This window comes from Lissotriton vulgaris, chromosome 4_1, assembly GCF_964263255.1.
Source record: "Lissotriton vulgaris chromosome 4_1, aLisVul1.2, whole genome shotgun sequence".
Classification (NCBI taxonomy): domain Eukaryota; kingdom Metazoa; phylum Chordata; class Amphibia; order Caudata; family Salamandridae; genus Lissotriton; species Lissotriton vulgaris.
Window position 1 is genome coordinate 1,383,619,972 of NC_141691.1, and position 24,284 is coordinate 1,383,644,255.

Below are 24,284 nucleotides of genomic sequence, written 5' to 3' on the forward strand. Positions count from 1 at the left end.
TTTCCTACTGGCCAGGTAGGTCTCTACACTCAGATAATATCGTCCACCATTTGAGGAGTTATTTTCGGAAGCTCCGTCTCAGAGATGTTGGTTTCGCTAGGAGCTGATGATCTTTCCAATCAATCAACTTCCAATTCGTTTTTACTGGAGGTAGGGCTGGAGTTACCACGGCTGTGTCTTGCTACTGCTTGCAGACGACTCCTCCGCTCCAGACTACGCTCACTTGGAGATGGGGCTCTGTTCCCTGATTTGTTGCTACTGGGACTGTTTTGCAATGAGTCCGTTGTAGAGGCACATTGGGCAGGTAGTCTTTGCATGTCCAGCCAATCCCTGGCCTCTTGGGGTGTGTTGAAGAATTGCAGTCTCCTACTCTGAGCTGCAAAGGAAAGAACATGGCGTAGGGCAGTTGCAATAGATAAAGCTTCTTTTTAACAGTAAAAAAGGATGCCCTGTTGCGCTGAACTTTCCTGGTGAAATCTGGGAAAATCATAACAGGGCTATTGTCAATTTTTAATCCTCGCTTTTGGCGGGCTTGCTCTAAGATATAGTCTCTGTCCCGAAAGTGTAACAGATGTGCAACTATTGGTCTAGGAGGAGCCCCCGGTTTTGGCGTTCGCGCCGGGATCCAGTGCATACAAGGAGGACAATCCCTCAGGAGCCCCTTCTGTTCGCAGCCACTCTTCGGGAAACAACCATGTTCTCGCCCTCTGCCTTTTCAGGCACACCAATCAGTTGGGTGTTATTTCTGTGGGAGCGTCCTTTGCTGTCCTCAGCTCGAACCTCAAGCACTTTGACTTTCGTTTCTAAATCCGCTAGCGTCTTCTGCATCTCAGCCATCTTTGTTGGTAGTCCCCCCCCCCAGTTCTCTCTCAGAGGTTGCCACACGCTCTTTGAGCTTCTGATGGTCATCTTTTAATAGGTTCAAGTCTGTGCCTATTGAGACTATTTCCCCTCCAGAGCATCTACATAGGCTGTGATCGCTTGCATAATGTCTGCCAAAGTTTGTTTTCTGAGAGTCAATTCCTTATTGACTTCCATCACTAGAGCCTCCTCGTTTGTCTGGGCTACGGTGGCGTCAAAACGAAGGACACTAAAGCCTAGTTTCTTCGAGGTTCTCCCCATGGTCCCAAGTGGGCGCTGGATTTCGTCCCCTGTGCACGGCTTGGTCTGGAACTCAGTAGGCTGCTCCCGTCAAATGCGGCCGCACGTCAGACGTGGTGTGGTGTGAAATGTCCAGCGTCGCAGGCCCACTGTGGGCTCAATGATCGCACTCTTATATCAGCTGCTCCTCTGAGATTATTCCGCTCCTCTCAGAAAGGACGCAACCCGCAGTCACGGCCGCGCTTCTCATGAGGGAGTAGCAGTGTGAGGGACCCAGCGGAACACCATGAGCTGTGTCTCCCGAAAGCAGCTGGGATGCATGTTCTTTCTGTAGGCCCTGGGGACGATCCCCATCCAAAGTCACGTTGCGCCACCTGAGCAGCTATGGCGCAATAGATCATCAACGGCGCAAGGGCCCGCACTCCTCTTCCTGAAGGAGGTGTGGTCCACTGTTGAGACCTGCAGCAGGGTCTATTTTGGGTGCACAACCCTTGCCTTCCCCTCCAGCACTCTTTACCGTCGTAGTGCAGTGGTGCTTATTGCAGGTCGGGCGCCTCCACCACCCCAGGCAGAGTCACTGCTGCAGTTGTTGTTTGGGCCTTTACTGCGCAACGATCCATTAGGCCTCTGTGCAATGCTGTCCTCACCACAGTATCAGTAAAAGACCTGCCGCGGTCTGCGAGGATCAATTAAGGCTGCCTTTGGTCCCTCGATCTCCCAGGTCTACTCCTCACCACCTCAAGGGAAAGCACCTCAACATGTTGTGAAGTCAACTGTTCCAGCGGGGCCCAACCCTTGGCCTAAAGCCGGTTTGAGTTGCTCAGGGTCTGCCTCCGTCAGCGCTTCCCTGGTGTTCTAGTCTGAGGGCCACTCTAACTTGGTGTAGCACCTAAGCGATACTCCGCTGGCAGTACAGGCACTCTCCAGCCAGTACCACCCCACACTGCCAGCCGCAGGTACTCACATCTCCGCTCCTGATTCCTCTCTGCTGAGTTGAGCCAGCAGAGCAAGGTCCATGTGCTGTTTGGGCAGCTCTCCCGGTCTAACTCCAGAGGCATTCCATAATCACCACAGCATCAGCCAGTGGCACTTCATCCATCCCGGCACTTCGAAACTACTCCTGAAATCAGGGGTGTTGTTATTGTAGAGTTAACCTCTTCGCCGCTAATGACAAGGGTAACTCGTCATGGACTTTCCATTGATTTCAATGGAAAACAAATGAGAAGTAAAATAATGCCTTAGCAGCCAAGTGGTTAATCACCGCGTCCTCGCCGCCATTTCAGGTCCTCCGCAGTGTGGACAGAAGTTACTTACCTGTAATCCTAGTTCTTTTCCATGTATCCTCATCAAAGTCATAAGCACTGACTATTCCCGCCCATGTGCAGGACCCCGGAAACAATATAAAAATATATATGCAAAAAACACATATCTCGTTCCAAATATATGTAAATACATATATCATTTTCTCACACCAATGCAGCTCCAAAACCAAGGCTAGACTATGTGAACAGTTGTATATGTACAGCAATTAGAAAGGAAATAAAAACACATTAGGTCAAATAGTCCTTGAACTTTGTGTTTTAATGAGTAAAAACACCCATAAATTCTGCAAATTGCTCATAAAAGACATTGTCAGCCATAAGCTGCATTGAAAAGCGAATAACACAGAAACTGAAAGCATTTTCGGTTAAAAACTTGCACCGTGCCTTTAAGGCAGCCATGACCTCAGGCTTCCCATCATGCCTCAGGGGTGACAGTTAGGTCAGTTGTTCTTTGCATAACCCTGAAGTCAGGGCTAAACTACAAGTCAGAAACGTGCACCTCTCAATTACCTGGGGAGGAGGGCGGGAGTGCTTATGACTTTGATGAGGATACCCCTGGAAGAGAACTAGGATTACAGGTAAGAAACTTATCCTTCTCTTCCAGGGGATCCTCAACAATAGTCATAAGCACTGAATAGATTAGCAAGCCCATCAACCACCTGCAGGTAAATGAGAAGTACATGACCCAACTTAAAAAGACCAATCACAACAGCCCAAATCAGCTGTTAAACAGATTCCTCAAGGAGGCCTGGCCTACCTGGGTATCTGCTCTCATGTCAGAATCAAGACAGTAATGTCTGGTAAATGTATGGATGGGCCTCCAGGTCGCCGCCTTACAAATCTCAGACATGGGCACATTAGTGAGGAAAGCCACAGTCGCAGCTTTCCCTCTGGTGGAATGAGCTCTGGGAGAAACCCCCAAGGGCTTCTGCGCCAGCTGGTAAGCAAGTTTAATACATGAAACTATCCATCTTGAGATAGAACGCTTCGAGGCAGCATGACCTGTCCTGATTGATCCATAGTTAACAAAGAGATGATCAGAGTGACGAATAACCTTAGACCTATCAAGATAGAACTTTAAAACTCTTTTCAGGTCTAAAGAATGCAGAGCCCTCATCTGGTGTAGAGGGATTGGGAAAGAAAGTGGGCAGAGAAATTGTCTGATTTACATGAAAATCAGACACCACTTTAGGCAAGAAAGATGGATGCGTCCGTAGCACCACTCTATTCAAATGGAACACCGTATACGGTTCAGAGGAACAGAGAGCTTGAATCTCGCTCACTCTGTGAGCCGACGTGATTGCTACCAAAAAAGCTGCTTTCCACGAAAGATGTTGTAAAGTAGCTTTATGAATGGGTTCAAAAGGTGGACCCATTAGCTTCGATAGCACAAGGTTCAACTCCCAGGGAGGAGAAGGAGGACGTACTGGAGGGTATACTTTCTTTAACGCTTGCAGGAAGTCTTTGACAGATGTTAACTGGAAAAAAGAGGTTTAAGAAGGTGACCGCCTATAGGCTATTATAGCAGCTAGGTGCACCTTGATGGAATTAAACTTTAAACCTGCTTTAGCCAGATATAACAGATAAGGAAGCACTGCCTCTTCCTGACATTGAACAGGATTATGATCATTCTGTATACACCACATATAGAATCGCTTCCACTCGCATGCATAAGAATGTCTTGTGGTGGGCCGCCTTGCCTCTTTTAGGATGAACATGCAGTCCTCTGGCAGCCCTAGATGCCCATACTGTATAACCTCAGGAGCCATGCTGCCAAGTTCAGTGACGGAAGGTCGGGTGGTACTTACCTTCGGTAACGCTTTTTCTGATAGATACAGTATCTGCCTGTGGATTCCTCACCTTGTGAATATCCCCCTGCGTCAGCAGCATTAGAAAATTATTTTTGTAGCTTCGCGCCGACGTGGACCGACGTCACAGAAGCACGGCATCGCGCGCGACTCCGCTGACGTCACCGACACCATATTAGGCCTCCACCGGCGTGATGACATCAGTTCTGCCCATTTTTCCGTGCCTTCGAGGCACACGGACGGACCAATGACAGTAGAGATATACACAATACACAAATATCAAGGTAATACACACAGTGTGAAACAAATGCAATCAAACATTTGAAATAAACAATTCCTTGACAACAAAGTAAATACATTATAGTTACTCAGGTATAAAAGAGCGGACAACGGGGAGGCGGGTGGGTCAGTGAGGAATCCACAGACAGATACTGCATCTACCAGAAAAAGCGTTACCGAAGGTAAGTAACTTGTTCTTCTGATAGATACATCTGCCAGTGGATTCCTCACCTTGTGAATAGAGTCCCACAGCAGTCCCTACTCCCGGAGGAGGGTGTCAACTCTCCTATACCAGAAAATCCTGGAGGAGAGCACGTGCAAAGTGGCCCTCCCTCCTCACTTCGGCATCTAAGCAGTAATGCTTCGCGAAAGTATGGAGGGAGGCCCAAGTTGCTGCTTTACAAATGTCCTCAACTGGAACACCCCTAGACAAAGGAGATGTTGATGACTTTGCTCTAGTAGAGTGAGCTCTTATACCCTCTGGAGGGTCCTTACCCGCAAGGGCGTAGCAAATCTTAATGCAGAGGATGATCCATCTCGAAAGCTTGCGCTTGTGCACCGCCTTCCCCTTCTTGCAGCCAGCAAAGCCTACGAACAGCTCGTCATCCAACCTGAACTCCTGTGTCCTGTCCAGGTAAAAGCTCACCGCCCTCTTAGGGTCCAAGAACTGAAGTCTCTCCTCCTCCTTGGAACGGTGAGGGGGAGGATAAAAAGGTAGGGAGGGTAACGGACTGCCCCAGATGGACAGGAGTAACCACTTTAGGCAGAAAAGCAGCCCTGGTCCTTAGAACCATTCTTTCAGCATGGATGGATAAAAACTGGGGCTTATAACTAAGAGCTTGAAGCTCACTTATCCTCCTTGCCGAGGTAATTGCCACCAGAAAAACAGTCTTGAAAGACAAAAGTCTCAAGGGACATGTGTGTAAAGGCTCAAAAGGTGAACCCATTAAAAACAGGTTCAAGTCCCATTGAGGTATAATAAATGGTGTAGGAGGAAATGTATTCGTAAGGCCCTTAATAAAACGCAAAACAATAGGAGACTTAAACAAAGAGGGCTGGTCTGGCAAACAAAGGAAAGCCGACAAGGCCGACAAATAACCTTTGATAGTTGCCACTGCAAAACCCTGCTGGGCCAAAGAAAGTGCGAATTGAAGTATATTGGACAAACGAGCCCTTAAAGGGTCAACGGTCTTCTCCCCGCACCAAGCAACAAACTTAGACCATCTATAAGAATAAATGGACTTGGTAGAGTCACGCCTGGCCGACAAGATGACATCTACCCATCGTGCGGAAGAGAAAAGGAAATCAGATTGCCCCGTTCAATCTCCAGGCATGAAGGTGTAAGGTCTGGAGGTGGGGGGTGTAGAACCTGCCCCTCCATCTGGGAGAGGAGATCTGCCCTGTGAGGGAGACGGAGCGGAGGGCACGAGGAGAGGTGGAGAAGTTCTGTATACCACACCCTTCTTGGCCAATCTGGGGCGATCAATATGACTTGGTTCCGGTCTTGGTGAATCTTCCTCAGAACCAGAGGAATCAAGGGTATGGGAGGAAACGCGTAAACGAGTTGCGAGTCCCAACTCAACTGAAACGCGTCCCCCAAAGCACCTTGCATCGGAAACTGGAGGCTGCAGAATGACGGGCAGTGAGCATTTTCGTGAGTGGCGAACAGGTCCACCCGAGGAGTTCCCCACGTCCGGAAGACGTGACGAACTACCTCTGGGTGAAGCCTCCACTTGTGGTCAGCGGAGAACTGCTGACTGTGACTGTCTGCACGTACGTTCAGAACTCCGGCCAGATGATTTGCCATCAGACAAATCTGATGGTCCTGAACCCAGGACCAGAGACGCAGAGCCTCTCTGCAGAGACACTGCGACCCTACTCCTCCCTGCTTGTTGACATACCACATTGCGTTCGTGTTGTCCGTCAGGACTTGGACTGACTGACCGCGAAGGGAAGGGAGGAAGGCCTTGAGTGCCAGACGTATCACCTGCAACTCTAGAAGGTTGATGTGAAGCAACCTTTCCTCTGGAGACCAAAGACCCTTGACCTCCAGATTCCCCAGATGAGCACCCCACCCTAGAGTGGATGCATCAGTTATCACTGTGGCCACTGATGGAGGTAGATAAAAAGGCTTTCCTTGTGACAGGTTGCCTTCCACGCCCCACCAAGTCAGATCCGCTGCAGTTTCTCTGGAGATCCTCACTGACATCTTGAGATCTCCATTGTGTTGATACCACTGCCTGCGGCGGCACCACTGGAGTGCCCTCATCTGCCAGCGTGCATGGTTGACCAACAGAATGCAAGAAGCCATCAGACCGAGCAAGCGAAGGACCTTCAGGACTGGAACGACCGCTCCATTAAAAAACAAAGGAATGGGGGGAGGAGCTACGCCGCGAACCAAGATGGCCGCATAAGCTCCCGGCTCCGCCGACCTCCGCCGGCGACCCGACTATCCTGTCGTTTATCCTTTACCCACGCCCTGTGCCTGGATGTATGAAGGTTGCCTGATGCCAACGGTGCTTTCCCGGATTTCCTACCATATTCAGCGACGAAGTTATGTCGTGTCCTATTTTTGGCCTACTCCCGGGCTGCCGCCGGGACCTTGATTTTTTGAAATACCCGGAAGGGACCTCGTCAACATCGGCTGTGGGACCGCGATTGTGGCCGGTCTTCCAGGTCTGAATAATTCTGTTTGCTCTTGACTCTTGTCCTTGTTGATGGATGGTGCCGGAGAAGAGACACTGTGACGTGCTGGGATCCTCCTGCACCGCGGCTGTGGGTTGTGTGCCTGACCCCCGTTTCCCGGTCCGGGGGCTGACGGGCTGCACCCACGGCCGGTGTCTGTCCTGAGTGTGCCAGTTCGGGGCGCCCTTGTTGTTGCGATCGCCAAATGTGTGCCCGGAGCCCGGCGATGTGGGCCGGAGATTGTGTTCCCCTCCGTCCTCTGAGCCCCGGGATGGAGGGGATGGATGGCGCACATTCATTGAGATCCGTAATGGCGGCGATTGGGGCGCTCCGCTCGCAATTCACCGGCGCATGTGTCTCCCTGGCGGCGAAACTGGATGATGTCTGCTCACGACCGGCCACGGATGCTGCAGCGCCTGCACAGAAATCTGCGATCCAGACGAGCGATTTGACCCTCCATCTGCGAGGGCCCGGGCGGCAGCCCGACTTTGCTCCTTTGAGAGTCGGCCTTACCTTCCCTTCCTCTGTTACAGTGCATGGTCTTTCCTCTACGTCTCCTCTTCGATGGTGTGTCGTCGTTGGATGTCCTGTTCTTCATTGCCGAGTCTCAGGGTCCCGTCGAAGGGGATCGCCATTTTCCTTTGTTCCGGCCCGTCTGTATAACGGATGCCGCCATTTTGAGACCGGCCTTTGCTCCACCTTCACTGCCCTGGTCCGCCATGGACGCTTTGACTGCCTCTGGTCGGATGTGGCTTGGTTGAGATGTGCTCCGGTACGGATTCGCACTGGCCAGGGCTGACTTTGACTTTGAGGCTTTCTTGCTCCTTGCCACTGCTTTGAACCTTCTGAGACGCTTCCTCGGTTTGTAACTGCTATGACTTTGGCGATAGATCTCCTCGTGAAGCTTGCAGGGTTGACTTCTATTTCCCTGGGGTTGCTCCGTTTACTCTTGCCGGGACTGCACCGAGTACCTCACCGGGCCGGGGGTAGGAGGGTGAGGGGGGTTTCCTGGTGACTGTCCTCCCTGTGATAATGCTGACTGTTTTCGCTTAATTGATGATGATTGTGCTATGGGGGGGGGGTCACCGCCGGCGGGGGGTATCAGGTGTCCGGGGGCTTGTTTGATTTTCTCCTCCCCCACTTCTTATATTTTTCCTTCTGTGGGGCAGTTCTGGGGCGACAGGCACGCTGTTAGTGGGTTAGGCCGTAGCCATTACAGGGGTGCAAGGTGGCGGGTGTGGGGGGGGGTTTGTTATTTTAGTTTGTTTTGTTCTATGGTCTCTATCGCTCTTTTCCGGCTTTGGGAGGGTTCTTTCCTCTTTCGTAGGGTTGGCTGTCTCTTGGTCTTGCACCTTTCTTTTTTCTTTTTTCGGCTTCTCGACAAGCCTCTGTTTTTCTGTTCTTGGGGGGTAGGCTCTCTGGGGTGATTTTTGGAAATGTGGATTATTGTGATGTGGTTTACTGTCCAGGATTATCTCCGTGGCTGCCCGGATTGCATAGTCGCTTTGGTTATAGCCTATCTCCGACTGTAATTGGGGTAAGTCCCAATCGTCTCCTTTGTGCTCCTATCCTGTGAGGTGCGATGTCCTTGTTGTTGCAGCCCCTACTCTTTTTCTAAAATTTAAAAATGAAAACCTCATATCCTGTCTGCGAGCCCCACAACCGCATCTGGTATACCTTGATATATCCTGTTTCCTGATTGGCTTCAGTTTCTCCTGTTTTATTGCTTGCTTTTGCGGCCGGCCATGATGGTTGTGGGCCTGCGCATGTATCTCCTTTTTTGAATAGAGGTTTAAAAAAAAAAAAAAAAAAAAAAAAGGAATCATTTCCTGTATGTCGCGAATCCTTTGAGGAGGAGGGAATGCACGACACACAGTTGTATCCAGTACCGCACCTGTGAACAGGTTTCGCTGGGAGGGCACCAGGTGAGATTTGGGTACATTTATCGAAAAACTCAACCTGTGCAACAACTGAGTTGTCTCCTGTAGATGATGCAGCACTATCTCTGGAGATTCTGCTTTGATCAGCCAATCGTGCAGATACGGGAATACAGGTATCCCCGACCTTCTGAGATGCACATCCAGCACTGCCATCACCTTAGTGAAGTCTCGAGGCGCAGTAGTAAGACCAAACGGAAGGACCGCAAACTGGTAGTGTTGCGAACCAACCGTGAAACGGAGATACTTTCTGTGCGACTTCAGGATTGGGATGTGAAAATACGCATCCTGCAAGTAGATCGACACCATCCAGTCTTCTTCCAGCAGCGCTTGAAGAACCTGTGCAAGGGTGAGCATCTTGAATTTTTCCTGCTTCAGGTAAAGGTTCAAGATCCTGAGATCTAGGATTGGACGGAGTCTGCCATCCTTCTTGGGGATCAGAAAATACCGGGAGTAGCACCCCTGACCCCCCTCCTGCTCTGGTACCACCTCTATCGCACCCTTTCTGAACAGAGCCAGGACTTCTTCCTGCAGGAGCAGCAGATGGTCCTCCAAATAAAAACCCTGGCAAGGAGGGTATTTTGGGGGAAACTCCCGAAAGGGAAGAGCATACCCATTCTCCACGAGATTGAGAACCCAAAGATCTGAGGTAATCAATTCCCAATCTCGTAGAAAATGGGTAAACCGGCCCCCAACTGGGCCCACATGATCCGGAATGGCGGATCTAGGGCTGCTTTGCTGCGGTGGCAGGGGGCTGGGAAGGGGAAGGGGAAGGGGAGGAGGAGGAGGAGGCTTGACGACCTCTAGGACGAGCTCGTTGTTTTCATCTATAGGACTTATACAGCGTATTTTGCTGCTGTTGTGGCTGCTGCTGCGATGTTTTATAGGAGCGAAAGGAAGATCTTCCAAATCCTCTGAAGCGCCTTCCAGTAGTACCCCTGGTTTGAAGTCCCAAAGATTTTGCTGTGGCCTACTATCTTTGAAACGTTCCAAGGCAGTGTCAGCTTTCTAGCCAAACAATCCTGAGCCATCAAATGGCAAGTCCATCAAAGCAGATTGTACATCTGCAGAAAACTCCGATGTTTTTAGCCACGCAGCTCTTCTAGTGGCCACCGAAGAGCCCATGACTCTCGCCACTGAATCAGCAGTGTCCAGCCCACTCTGTATCACTTGTATCGCAGCAGCCCCAGTGTCCGCAATTACTTCCTGAAAATCCTTTCTGTTCACCTCATAAGACAATTTGAGTTGGTAGATTTTAACGCCATACTGTCTGAAGAGAAGACCTTCTTGGCCGCCTGGTCTTGCTTTCTGGATTCCTTTTCCCCAGGAACCTGCGGAAAACATCTTGACATAGACGAAGATACAGTGAAAATAATCACAAAGTAACAAAGTTACTACAAAGCTACTGTACGATCCCAGAAAACCGTTCGCGTCGACGACGCGGAAAAAAGGGAACTGATGTCATCACGCCGGCGTGGGCCTAATATGGTGTCGGTGATGTCAGCGAAGTCGCGCACGATGCCGTGCCTCTGTGACGGGGTCCACGTCGGCGCAAAGCTACAAAAAGAATTTCCGAATGCTGCTGACGCAGGGGGATATTCACAAGGTGAGGAATCCACTGGCAGATGTATCTATCAGAATCCTCCCGTTCATCTTGGACAACAGGTCCGGCCTGCATGGTAACCTCTTGTGAGGAGTCACTGACAGGTGAATCAGGTCCGTGTACCACCATTGCCTCGGCCAGTCCGGGGTGATGAGGATCATCGTTGTGCACAAGTGTGTTAACTTGCTCACCACCTTCGGGATCAGCGGAAGTGGTGGAAAGGCATACACAAATTCCCCTGACCAGTCGATCAAAAGAGCATTCCCTCTCGTCCCTGGCCGGTAGAACCTGGAAGCGAAGTCTTGGCATTTTGTGTTTTGGTCGTCCGCGAACAGGTCTATGGTCGGAAGACCCCAGGATTCGAAAATTTCTTCTACCACTGCGTCGTGTAGCACCCAATCCTCCTTGTTGTCGAAATGACGGCTTAGAGCGTCCACCCTCACATTCTGCTCTCATGGGAGGTGGACTGCTGTGATGGACAACTTGCGAGCCAGAAGCCAATGCCAAATCCGTTGTGCTTCCAGCGACAGTTCGTGAGAGCGTTCCCCCCTGCTTGTTCAAATAGTACGTTGTGGTGGTGTTGTCAGTCTGTATTAGAACTGAAGCTTCGTAAATCGAGGGAAGGAACGCCTTGAGAGCTAGGTAGCCTGCTCTCAACTCCAGCATGTTGATATGGTAGGTCATTTCTTTGGCGACCACGGCCCTTGCACCTGCAGTTGACCCATGTGTGGGGAAGCATCCGTGATCAGAGTCTGAACAGGAGGAGGTTGATGGAACAGAACTCCCACCTGAATGTTTCGTCTTTTGGTTCACCATGGTATGGAAGCTCGAGCTGCGTCTGAGAGAATGATGTGATTGTCCCAGCGAGCTGATTGCTGGTCCCACTTGTCCTCCAGATCCTGCTGAAGAGGACGCATTCGAAGTCTGGCATTCGGGACCAGGAAGATGCATGATGCCATCGACACTAGCAGGGAGGCAATCCGGCGCACTTTCTGAGCCTTGTTGCGAAGCACCAGCTGACATATCTGGGTTATAAAAAAAACTGTCTCTCCTCCGAAGGAAACACTTTTCCTACTTCGGAGTCTAGCTGAGCTCCTAGGAAGTGAATCTTGTGGGTGGGTTGAGAGACTGATTTTCCGAAGTTGACATGTAGCCCTAGTCGCTGGCAGAGCTGTATACAAGTCTGGAATTGACTTCTTACGCCATTTGGGGAGGGACCTTTCAACAGCCAATCTTCCAGGTATGGGTATACGAAGTCTCCTTTGCTACCACTGCAACACACTTCGTGAACACCCGGGAAGCCGACTTCAACCCAAACGGCAGGACTTTGAACTGATAGTGGGAGGTCCCCACCTAGAACCTAAGAAATCTGTGACTTGGGTGTATTGGAACATGAAAGTAGGCATTTTGGAGGTCCAACGAGCACATCCAATCTCCACCCCTGAGATGTGGATATATTTGGTGAAGCGCCAACATGCAAAAGCTTTCCTTTTTGACGCACAGATTGAGAGTTCTCAAGTCCAGAATAGGTCTGAATTCTGCCTTTTGCCCTTTTTTTCTGACCAGAAAATATCGGGAGTATACCCCTTTTCCCCTTTGAGACACTGGCACTCTCTCGATGGCTGACTTCTCGAGAAGAGTGGCCACTTCTTTTTGCAGAAGGTGTAACTGATGATTCGATGTTGACATCGGGGGAACAGGTGGAGGCTGATGACAAACTAAGACAGTAACCATTCCGAAGTGTAGCTAACACCCATCTGTCGTTTGTGATGTATTGCCACTCTTCCAAATGACCCGCAAGGCATCCCCCCCACTGGAGTGGTCCACGGCGCTGGGGGAAGGAAAGACTCATTGCTTGGAGTGAGCTTTGCCGGTGTTGTTGCCCTGGCGTGGATTCCCTCCTCCTCTGGAATTACGCTTTCCTCTATACTGGGACTTTTGCTGACCCTGCTGGTCTTGACTCTTCTGCCAGTTAGGGGTTTGAACCCGCTGTTTGGAAGAGCCCTTGTTGTAGGAGCGGTATTTCTTTTCGAATTCTTTTTTCTTTTCGAGACCCACCGCCTTGAGAGTATCAAGCTCTGTTTTCATGCGCTGCATCTCTTCATCCGTGCTCGCTCCAAACAGTGAAGTCCCCGAAAACGGCAAGTTCAGAATACGCGCTTGGGCTTCTGATTTTAAAACCGTTAGGCACAACCAGGATGATCTCCTTGCTGATATTCCATGGGCATATCCATGAGCCGCCCCATCCTCTGCGGCACATATAATTTGGTTGGAGACCTGACTGCGCTCCAGAAGGATTTCTTCAAAGTCCTTCCGGTCTTCCTGAGGGACTTTGTCCACAAAACGCTGTTGAGAATCCCACAGGGACCTATCGTAACGTCCCAAAAGAGCCTCTGTGTTAGAAACCTTAAGAAAAGACGCTGAAGTACTGCAGACTCGTCTCCCCCACGAATCTTGCGTCTTGCTGTCTTTGTCCGGAGGTACAGTAGCAGAAGAGGAAACCGCACTGGATTTCCTCGCTGCTGCGGTGATTACTGAGTCCGGGGGAGGATCAGCTCGAAGAAACAGAGGGTCCTTTTCTAGAGATTTATATTTCTTTAGGATCCTCGCCGGAGCCGCTTTGACTGTTGCTGGAGTGAGGAATACCTCCATCACCGGATCTATAATGCCAGGCACTAACGGCAAAAGGGGTTTAGGTGCTGACCTGTGATGCAGCGTTTCAAAAATCACTGAGGTCTTGACCTGCGGAGTTGTTAAGGGAACTCCCAGCTTTATAGCCCCTCTACCCAGTATGTCCTGAAAGGAGAAGATATCCTCGATACCCTTGATGGAGGGGAATCCGTCAGAGTGGGCGAGTATTCTCTATGGGAGCGTGTCGGAGACGTAGAGGTAGTCGGTGATCTTGGTTCTCTCCTCCTGCTCCTAGATCTGGATCTACGCCTGGAGGCACGAACTCTAGAGCGTGATCTTTCCCTGCGGCGAACCGGAGAGCGTGATCTTCCTTTGGACCTCACCGGAGAACGAGACCGTTCTCTAATTCTAGAGAAAGGCTGCTGCAATCGAGACGCCGTCTCTTTATCTGTAGCCCAGTTGTGCAGCGGTGCATACCATCGTGGAGACAGTCTGACGGTAGGAGGCTGCTGTGGGGAGTCCCTCACTGGAGAGCGTGCAGGTGCTACATCCTTTCGCCCCTGTGGAGGAGGTGAAGGGGAGTGCCTTGATTCTTCGCCGCCCGACGTGTGAATGATCACATATGGGCCAGAAGATGATCTTGATGAGGAAGACAGACTCACAGGAGAAGCAGTGCGACTATGAGAACCACGAACCTCTGGATTTCTCTTCCTCTTGGCAGCGTGCCCGATGCTCTCTGGAGAGCCCTGGTCCCCTTCCGCAGCTAAAGCTGTTCTTGAGGACCTCTGAGATGTAGGCCTATGACTCGAAGACGGAACCGGCAGGCTCGATGTCTCGGTGCGTTGTGCCACCACTGGCTGAGGAATCAAAAGAGATGCGCTGGAGTCCCATGTCTCGACGTCGAATGCCGGGGGGTGACGTCGACGGATGAGTCCTCGACGTCGAGCGCCTATGACTGGACGCCGACGGAGGATGCTGGGTCGCTGAATGCCCTAGACTGGAATGCCTCGACGTCGAGCGTCGATGGAGAGACGCCGACAGAGGATGCCTCGACATCGATGATGAGAGGCGACGGAGGGTACGTCGACCGTCGATGAGACAGCGACGGAGGGTGCCTCGACATCGATCGCCGATGGCCTGGCGACGACTGAGGGTGCCTCGACGGCGATCGCAAATGACCTGGCGACGACGGAGGGTGCCTCGACGTCTAGCGTAGATGATGGGACGCCGACGGAGGATGCCTCGACGTCGAATGCCAGTGACTAGGGGTCGACAGAGGATTCGGCGTTGAAGACTGGACCTGAGGCTTCGACGACTGAGGTCTTGACATCGATCTTCTATGCTCGAACGTCGACCTCTCCCACGACGCTGCACGTCGCCCGGTTGACGGCAGCGGAGTTACCTTGACTCTCGACGCTGAAGTCTTCACCATCGAGGGGAGTTGACTCATCGTCGGTGGAACCTTCGACACTGATCCAGACGCCGAAGGAGAACAAGCCGGGACATCTCTCGACGTCGACCGCGCCCTCCACTTTTTCTGTCTCTTTGGAGACCTACGTCTCTCAGAAAGCCCATAAATCCTGATTGTTTCTCTGTCCTTGAGGGTTCTACTTGACAAGGACTTGCAGTGATCACAGCTTTCTGGAGAATGAGAGTCAGGAAGACAGAGGATACACACAGGATGTGTATCAGTCTTAGCTTTCTTCTTCCCACAGGAAGAGAAGGGATCAAAAAGCGAAGGCATTTTTGACCAAAAATTAACCTTTTTTGAGCCCAAAAAAGGCAGCACTAGCTTTCTAAGGCTAAAAGCCGTCATGTGAAGACAAAAATTGAAGGAAGACACCAAGTATTTTTGACAGAAAGTCAAAAAAAGGTAGGAGCTGTTTGACCAGGGTCCTGGCTGAAAGAGCCGGAAAGAACAACTGACCTAACTGTCACCCCATGGGCATGATGGGAAGCCCGGGGTCATGGCTGCCTTAAAGGCACGGTGCCAGTTTTTAACTGAAAATGCTTTCAGTTTCTGTGTTATTCACTTTTCAATGCAGCTTATGGCGGACAATGTCTTTTATTAGCAATTTGCAGAATTTATGGGTGTTTTTACTCATTAAAACACAAAGTTCAAGGACTATTTGACCTAATGTGTTTGTGTTTCCTTTCTAATTGCTGTACATATACAAGTGTTTACATTGTCTAGCCTTGGTTTTGGAGCTGCATTGGTGTGAGAAAAATGATATATGTATTTACATAGATTTGGAACGAGATGTGTGTTTTTTACATATATATTTTTATATTGTTTCCGGGGTCACGCACATGGGCGGGAATATTCAGTGCTTATGACGATTGATGAGGATCCCCTGGAAGAGAAGCCATGTTGCAGCCGTCTGCTTGGAGCAGACTCCGCCTCACGGCGGATACACCACTTGTTCCCCGTGGTCCCCACGACTCACCGCTGTGACCGCCGCATCTCAGGTCAGCCTGCAGTGCCGAAGGTCTTTCGCGACGCTCACCTTCACCGCATTAGCTGCCCTCAAGAGGCACTCTGCTTGTCACAAAGCACAGCCGCCATCTTGCCTGTGCCTGAACCCGTCCGTCTCACTTCCATTTCGGAGCTTTTACGCTCTCGCCAGGCTCCTTGGGGGTCGATTCCACCCTCTCCTAGCACCTTAGCGTGTTAATCCGTGCCCCCAGCTGTGTCTGGGGCAGAGGATACTTGGAATGCGGGTGGGAGGGTGGATGGAGCTTCCAGCTCGCGTCTGTTCCCATATGCTGCTGGCCACGCCCCCCCCCCCCATGGAGCTAGTTTGTCATGACAATAAAAACAATCAAAATTAAGTAGATGTGTGGTTATAATACCCTATTGAGAGGTCTCTTGAGACGGAGGTAGCAGCAGCCAATTGAAGGCAGGAACCGTGACACCAGGCTGTGCGTTTCAAAAGCAGGAGGGAGGAGGAGGCAGCTGCAGCGAAAACAGACCTTGGTCTTTGAATGCATAGTAAATGTGGTAAGATAAAAGCAAGATTTACAGCCCTGTTTACAATAGAGCTCTGTAAACCACGAGCACTGGTCTCGAGTGCTTCAGCTTAAAGAAAGAAACGGTGCTCACAAGCTATGAGTAACAACACTTGTCACAGGGGAAGTTTTTGAAAATGCTGGAGCTTTTAAAGCCCATACCCTGAATATAGCAGGTCTCGCACGGACAGCGTAAGCACTGCCTTGGAGAGACCTAAAAATTAAAGTCATCTTCAAAGCTCGTTAAATTTTGAAACTTCAACATGGTTATTTATGTGCCCACTTAATGGGCTATAGTAGTTGGACTTCCTTCAACCTTTGGGCCCCAGTGCACCGGCTGCACCACAGGAAGCTATGTACCTGCAGGGTGGGAAAACTATCATCCTCTCAATAATCCATGAAGAGGGGAAACCAAACAACAGAGGGGAGAGTGAGGCACAAGTTGAAGCCAGCCGAGTACAGCCCAGGGGGCAGATAATGAGAAAAAACAGACTCCTTGTGTGAGGGTCGAGTCCCTGACCCCAGAATTAAGACAAAGACTGAAACCTTCTTAGCCACTGTGGCTGGTCCCGGCAGTTAACAGGGTGGATTCCATATTTTTCATGTGCTAAACACTCCTCAATCAAATCTTTTGAGTAGAAGGCAATTTAATTTTTTTCTTTTATTTGCATAATTCGCGGACAAGGAGGGCTGATTCGGGAATCACACAAGAGTTTTCAATCCAACCACACTGTGCAACAATGTCCCCATGGACTGAGGTTCGCTCAAACTAAAACCCACATTGCCAGAGTAGTTTCCTTTACTAGACAGAGATCAGAGAACCAACAAAGCTGATTCTTCAACCCTGTACAACTCTCTCGCCCAATCAGATTGTAGAGGTTTCAAAATCTGCTTCAGCAATTGTTCGACTAGCACTGGCTGTAAAGATTTTTGTTGCGATTCAGACCTAACATTTTTTTTAAGTTTTGGCACTTGAACTGAATGGAGAAACAGCTAACTTCTCTGTTGGGGCGAAGCTACTGAAAAAATGCAATTGCACCACAATATTTAATGAATTACAGATTCACAATGACAGAGCTTTAACTTTAGAAGACATAACAATACTAGTACAGCTGCTTCTCCCCACACAATAAAGAGCCTAGAGCTGTACCCATTGGGCACTGAGTGTAGCCTTTAGCCACGAATAAGGCCCGGTAACCCTAAGACCAGGCACAGAAAGGCCTTTGGCTGAATCTTGCACCCATTATCTACCGGGCGTGGCTTCTGGTCATGCGGGATGCACACTTCATGCTTGGAACTGCATATGGTCTTGCTCAGTAGGCACCAAAGATCAATTTCCCTGCCAACAGGTCATCACACCTGTAGGAAGGTAGATCCTGACTATGGTTGCCCCCAACTTTTTGCCCTGTGTTTTAGCTGGTTTTTGACATAGTTGGCCTGGGACCCTGCCAATCAGGACCCCAGGCCTACTGCTCTCTCTGAAAAATGGATTCCATGTACCTTAGGTGCATTTACCCATTGGTACTGGGCCACCTTATCAGACCCTGTAACTCAGGGCATAGGTGTACCCAGGGCCTACCAGGGGCTGCAGCATGTATTATGCCACCCCTGGCTGGCCATCTAAATCTGACACAACTGGCTGCTCGACAGCTGGGACAAAGTGGTGTAATCACCCTTTGCTGTAGATATAGTATACCTATATCTAACCCTAAAATGGACACATAGATTCCTATCAGTCACTCCTATGGCAGGCCTTAACAATCCTGATGGCAGAGTGCGTGGAATCATGTGAGATGGTGCTCTGGCATGAGCTGAGCCCGTCTGCAGCTTGCGGAATCAAGTCCTAATAGCTGTTCTATGATAACGCGTACCATATACTCTTAAGTGCATTATAATCCTCGCGGTTATATGCCAACTCTGGTATCGCTTTATCAAAACATGTCGAGTAAGGTGTCATACGAATTGGAATACTAACCCCTCGCCAATTCTGGCGATGGGGTTAGCATTCCACCCTTCTAGAGGGACACGACATGTATGTAACTGTGAACCCCGGTTAAAGTTAACTCGAGCCTCAGCATCACAAAATGGATGCTGCCACCACAGACACAAGTCTGACCTCCTGCTGCTGGGAGTCCTTCCAGCGGGGAGAGCTTGGACAAAGGGTTTCCTGTCAGGGGCGGTGCTAGCACTGACCCAGACAGGGTTTTGTGTATCCTAGGTAGGCAGGGCTGAATAGGAAGGTGACTGCAAGTGGCACCCCGGTGCTCACTATGTATCTGCCAGTCTGAACCGGTTCCAGGGGCACACCAGCCCCTGAGCTGAGGAAAGTCCGGCATGGGAGAGGGGTGTAACCACCCCCCTTCCTGGTCCCACCCATGGGCAGGACCTAGTCCCGTACCAGCCCCTTTCTTTAGTATAAAGGTGGGATCGGGGACCCCTTCCAAATTATATAATTCCGAATCTTGATGACTTTCCACGAAAGAACTCTTGAACCTTTCAGAAGACTCTCCCTTGTGGCTAAGGAGTAGCCACCCTGCACCCGCAGGCACCATCCAAGCATCGCGGTTTGCTGTAAGTCTCTCCTCCGGATCAAGACTGCCCAGCTCGACGAGAACCGGCTTCCCTGGCACCTCTGACCTCTACCTGGATCATCAGTCCAGCTGAGATTCGTGGGTGTGACGAGACCTCGAGGGACCGGCCATCTTCAGGACTGCACAACGCTTGCCCAACACGACCGCCGAGGGATCCTCGAGTGAGTGCTTTGGGGTGTGAGAAGCCCTAACCCTGAGCAGCTCCAGCACCGAAGTCCAGCCCCCCAGCATCCACGAGATCTGCGTGGGGCCCTTCTGCTCTTTGCTGCTCACCGCGTTGTCTGGCTACTTGCCTGCTGGCTTGTGGTCTTCCCGACGACGAACGACGACATTTCCAACGCTGGTCTGGTTGCTCCAGACTGGCCCTCGCTCCCCTCTAACAGAGGAGCACCCCGGACCCTCCTGGTCCACTCCAGACGCCATTTTAAGTCCACCGCGTGGGCTTGCATTTGCCAAGACTTGTTGCCCCAATCCTGGGTCCAGCGACGTCGACAGCAGATACCATCGTGGGACAGCTCGCACCTCCATCCTGGTCGCCGACAACGCCTCCTGGTCCGTGAGACTGCAGAGCCCAGCGTCGCCCACTCACCTGGTCGAGGTGACTCCATCCGGTGCCATCCTGGTGCCTATCTAATCACTGGCTAGTGATTCAGAACTTGGTCCCCTCTGCTTACAGGTGTCTTCCATCTTCGATCCAGGCTTGGATCACTTCGAACTTCATCACTGGTCGCCTGCCAGCAACTTCTTCTTTCAGGCTCCATAGACTGCAACGAGGATTCCCGACGTCTTTCCAGACCTTTGCATCCGCAGCCCCTGGGTTAGGTAACCTGAGCATTTCGGTGCTCCAGCATAGCTTAACTATCCAAAGGTCCAGATCCTTTTTCGTTTCAGCTCTACCTAGTCGGATTCGTCCGATAACACTAACTTTACGAAATCTAGCATCCATAGACTTTGTCCCGCATCCCGCGTGAGAGTGCACACTCTGCACCCGATCTCCCTAGGCCTCCTGCTCGTAATCTGAAGGTTCAGTAGTCCAGTCCTAGCGATCCTAAAACCTATTAGGGTAGTACTTACCTGCTAGTAATTTTGCATTCCACTTTTAGAGTATATGGTTTTTCGTGCCCCTCGGGCATTTGTTTAAATTGTGCGACTTTGCGTATTTTCCTAAGAGCTTTGTATTGTGCTTAGCGCCCTGTCCTCATAAAGAGTCCAGGGCTGTTGTGTGTGAGAAGGTGGCCTGATATGCAGTGCTCACTATTCTAGTGAACACTATGTATCAGTCCAACAACCCTTATTGATGATTGGTTGTAAGTCAACCTTATAGACCAGCTATCCTAGTAGCGTGGATACAAGCAGTCTTCGGGCTAAACTCTAGAGGGCGTGTTAAGCCAGCTGTTATATCATCACATATACCCCTTGAACACCAAGTGAAAGCACACAACAAAACTCTTATGAAAATACTTTAAGTTGCACAATTTACACAAATGCCCGAGGGGCACGAAAAACCATATACTATGAAAGTGGAATGCGAAATTACTAGCAGGTAAGTACTGTACTAATAGGCTTTGGAATCGCTAGGACTACGTTACTGAACCTTCAGATTACTAGTAGGAGGCCTAGGGGACTCGGGTGCAGAGTGTGCACTCTCACGCGGGATGCGGGACAAAGTCTATGGGAGCTAGTAAAGGCAAAGTTAGTGTTCTCGGGCGAACCCGATAAGGTAGATCGAAAACGACAGTGGATCCTGACCCTTGGATAGTGAGGCTATGCCGGGGCACCGAAATGCCGAGTTTACCTAGCCCAGGGGCTGCAGCTGCATAGGTCTCAAAAGACGTCGGGAATCCTCGTAGACGAACCAGGAGCCTGAAGAAAGAAGTTGCTGGCAGGCAACCAGTGAAGAGAGTTCGAGTGATCCAAGCCTGGATCGAAGATGGGTGACACCTGAAAGCAGAGGGGACCAAGTTCGTGACTACTAGCCAGTAGTCAGGTGGCACCAGGAGGGCACCGGATGGTAGTCACCTCGACTAGGTGAGTGGGCGACGCTGGGCTCTGCAGATCTCACGGACCAGGAGGCGTTGTCGGCGACCAGGATGGAGGTGCGAGCTGTCCCACGATGGATGAAGCTGTCGACGTCGCTGGACCCAGGATTGGGGCAACAAGTCTTGGCAAATTCAAGCCCACGCGGTGGACTCAAAAATGGCGTCTGGAGTGGACCAGGAGGGTCCGGGTTGCTCCTCTTTTGGAAGGGAGCAAGGGCCAGTCTGGAGCAACCAGACCAGCAGCAGTGATGTCGTCGGGCGTCGTTAAGAAGGCCACAAGCCAGCGGGCTAGTAGCCAAACAACGCGGTGAGCAGCAAAAAGCAGAAGGGCCCCACGCAGATCGTGGAGATGCTGGGAGGCTGGACTTCGGTGCTGGAGCTGCTCAGGGTCGGGGCTTCTCGGACCCCAAAGCACTCACCAGAGGATCCCTCGGCGGTCGTGCTGGATAGAAGTCGTGCAGTTCTGATGATGGCCGGTCCCTCGAGGTCTCGTCGCACCTACGGTTCTCAGCTTAGCTGTAGAGGTAGGTAGAGGTCAGAGGTGCCAGGGAAGCCGGGTCTCGTCGTGCTGGTCGGTCGGATTCCTGAGGAAGGACGTGCAGCAAACCGCAGAGTTCTTAGATGGTGCCTGCGGATGCAGGGTGACTACTCCTTAGTCACAAGGGAGAAATCTTGAGAAGAAGTCTTGAGTTCCTTTCGTGGAAAGTAGTTTCAGGATTCAAAGATGATCTAATTTGGAAGGGTCCCCGCTCCTGCCTTTATCCTAAAGAAAGGGGTGGGTACGCGACTAGGTCCTGCCCTAGGGGTGGGACCAGGAAGGGGGGTGGTTACACCCCTCTCCCATGCCGGACTTTCCCCAGGCCAGGGGCTGGTGTGCCCCTGGAACTGGTTCTAGCCAGCAGATGCGTAGTGAGCACCGGGGTGCCACTCAGCAGTCACCTTCCTGTAAAGCCCTGCCTACCCAGGATACACAAAACCCTGTCTGGGATGGTGCTAGCACCGCCCCTGACAGGAAACCCTTTGTCCAAGCTCTCCTCGCTGGAAGGACTCCCAGCAGCAGAAGGTCAGACTCGTGTCTGTGGTGGCAGCATCCATTTTGTGGAGCTGAGGCTTCGTTTAACTTTAACCGGGGTTCACAGTTACATACATGTCGTGTCCCTCCAGAAGGTGGAATGCTAACCCCGTCGCCAGAATTGGCGAGGGGTTAGTATTCCAATTCGTATGACACCTTACTCAACATGTTTTGATAAAGCAATACCAGAGATAGCATTTAACCGCGAGGATTATAATGCACTTAAGAGTATATGGTATGCGTTATCATGGAACAGCTATTAGGACTTGGTTCCGCAAGCTGCAAACGGGCTCAGCTCATGCCAGAGCACCATTTCACACGATTCCAAGCACTCTACCTCCAGGATTGTCAAGGCCTGCCATAGGAGTGACTGATAGGAATCTGTGTGTCCATTTTTAGGGTTAGATATAGGTATACTATATCTAAAGCAAAGGGTGATTACACCACCTTGCCCCAGCTGTCGTGCAGCCAGTTGTGTCAGATTTAGATGGCCACCCAGGGGTGGCATAATACATGCTTCAGCCCCTGGTAGGCCCTGGGTACACCTATGCCCTGAGTTACAGGGTCTGATAAGGTGGCCCAGTCCCAATTGGAAATGTACCTAAGGTACATGGAATCCATTTTAGAGAGAGAGCAGTAGGCCTGGGGTCCTGATTGGCAGGGCCCCAGGTCAACTAAGTCAGAAAACCAGCAAAACACCAGGCAAAAAGTTGGGGGCAACCATAGTCAGGTATCCACCTTCCTACATTGTGCTCTAAATAAATATACCTTATTTTCAGAACAACTTGTGTGGTGTCCTTTCACTTGGTGTTCAAGGGGTATATGTGATGGTATAACAGCTGGCTTAACACGCCCTCTAGAGTTTAGCCTAAAGACTTCTCTTGTCCATGCTACTAGGATAGCTGGTCTAACGGTTGACTTACAACCAATCATCAATAAGGGTCGTTTGGAATGATACACAGTGATCACTAGAATAGTGAGCACTACATATCAGGCCAACTTCTCACACCACCCATTTATTTCTCCTAATCGAAGAGAAACAAATCAGATATGCTGACTCGAGTCCTTCTTCTTCTGGACTCATTATAATTTACATTTGTAATCTCCATACCATTTTTTTAAACATTATTTGCAGAAAGATTTTAAGGCCTCCCAGACCATTGCAATTTTCAGGTCTGAAATCAAACGTACCATAGTATTACCAGATTGTGCTTTTTGGGCTATCTATTACAGCCCCCATTTATTCTAACAATATGTAAATGTAATGTAAATGTAAATCCTGTACTTGTATAGCGCACGAATCACCCCCAAAGGGGTATCTCGGCGCTGGGGGCCATTGGGAAGATTAAGCGAGCTATTGCCCAGAGTCGCATGTATTTGGGCAGACCCCTGCCACCAGTGCCAGGTATCGAACCGTGATCCCCAGCGTCCAGTGTCAGTCGCCCTGGCCGTGGCGCCACACCTCTTCCAATATGAATGGTGAACATTTGAGATCCCCACCCACTTATTCAGTCTGCACTAAAATGACCAGAATCAAATTAAAGTGGTAAAATGGTTTCTTTGGAAAATATGTAGGTTTGTCAAAAGTGTCCATATTAAAAAAAAAAAAAAATTACAGAATAAGAAACATTTCTGCTTTTTAATATGCTACAATGTGAACCTCCAGTTTACGAAAAAAATTTGACTGTGCGGATAAATAGATAAGACAGGAGATACTGACCACACATTGCGACCGATTTTTCTTCCTCGAGTGACTGGTGCTTGTCACTTAACCGTGCTTTGGTCACGTTATGTTCAGTTACCTCTTGCTCCAATTGCTGCTGCAAGGTTTTCAGCCGGTAGTTAAGGTCTATTTCTAGATTATTCCTTTCCTGAAAAATCAGAACACAAAACTGAAGTCAAGGAATGAAAAAACACAGCTATCCTGTCAAAGTTGCCTAAAACACATTGTCTGCTGGTCTCTGAATGCATATTTCACGATGTAACAATTATACAAGATTGCCTCTACAGTGATTCAAGTGGTCCCACTCCTGTTCTTTTTCCACAGCAAGGAACCATACTGGTTATGAGAGAAAATACTTGGATACATGCATTGCCTTTACATTAAATGTGGCATCAACATTCCCTACATGTAGCAGGCCCTGGCACCAACTGTTTTGACCAACAGGCATACCTCACTTTGACTTCACTGCAATGATACAAAGGAA

At 50.3% G+C, this 24,284-nt stretch overlaps 1 protein-coding gene across 1 annotated transcript in view; it reads right to left on the reverse strand.

The window, feature by feature from the left end:
• ROCK1 (Rho associated coiled-coil containing protein kinase 1) overlaps positions 1-24,284 on the reverse strand; it is a 2,273,505-nt gene that overhangs the window by 856,894 nt on the left and 1,392,327 nt on the right. Inside the window, exon 18 of the mRNA XM_086965620.1 lies at positions 23,798-23,948. Coding sequence (XP_086821746.1) covers positions 23,798-23,948 — 151 coding nt within the window. The remainder of the gene's footprint in view (positions 1-23,797; positions 23,949-24,284) is intronic.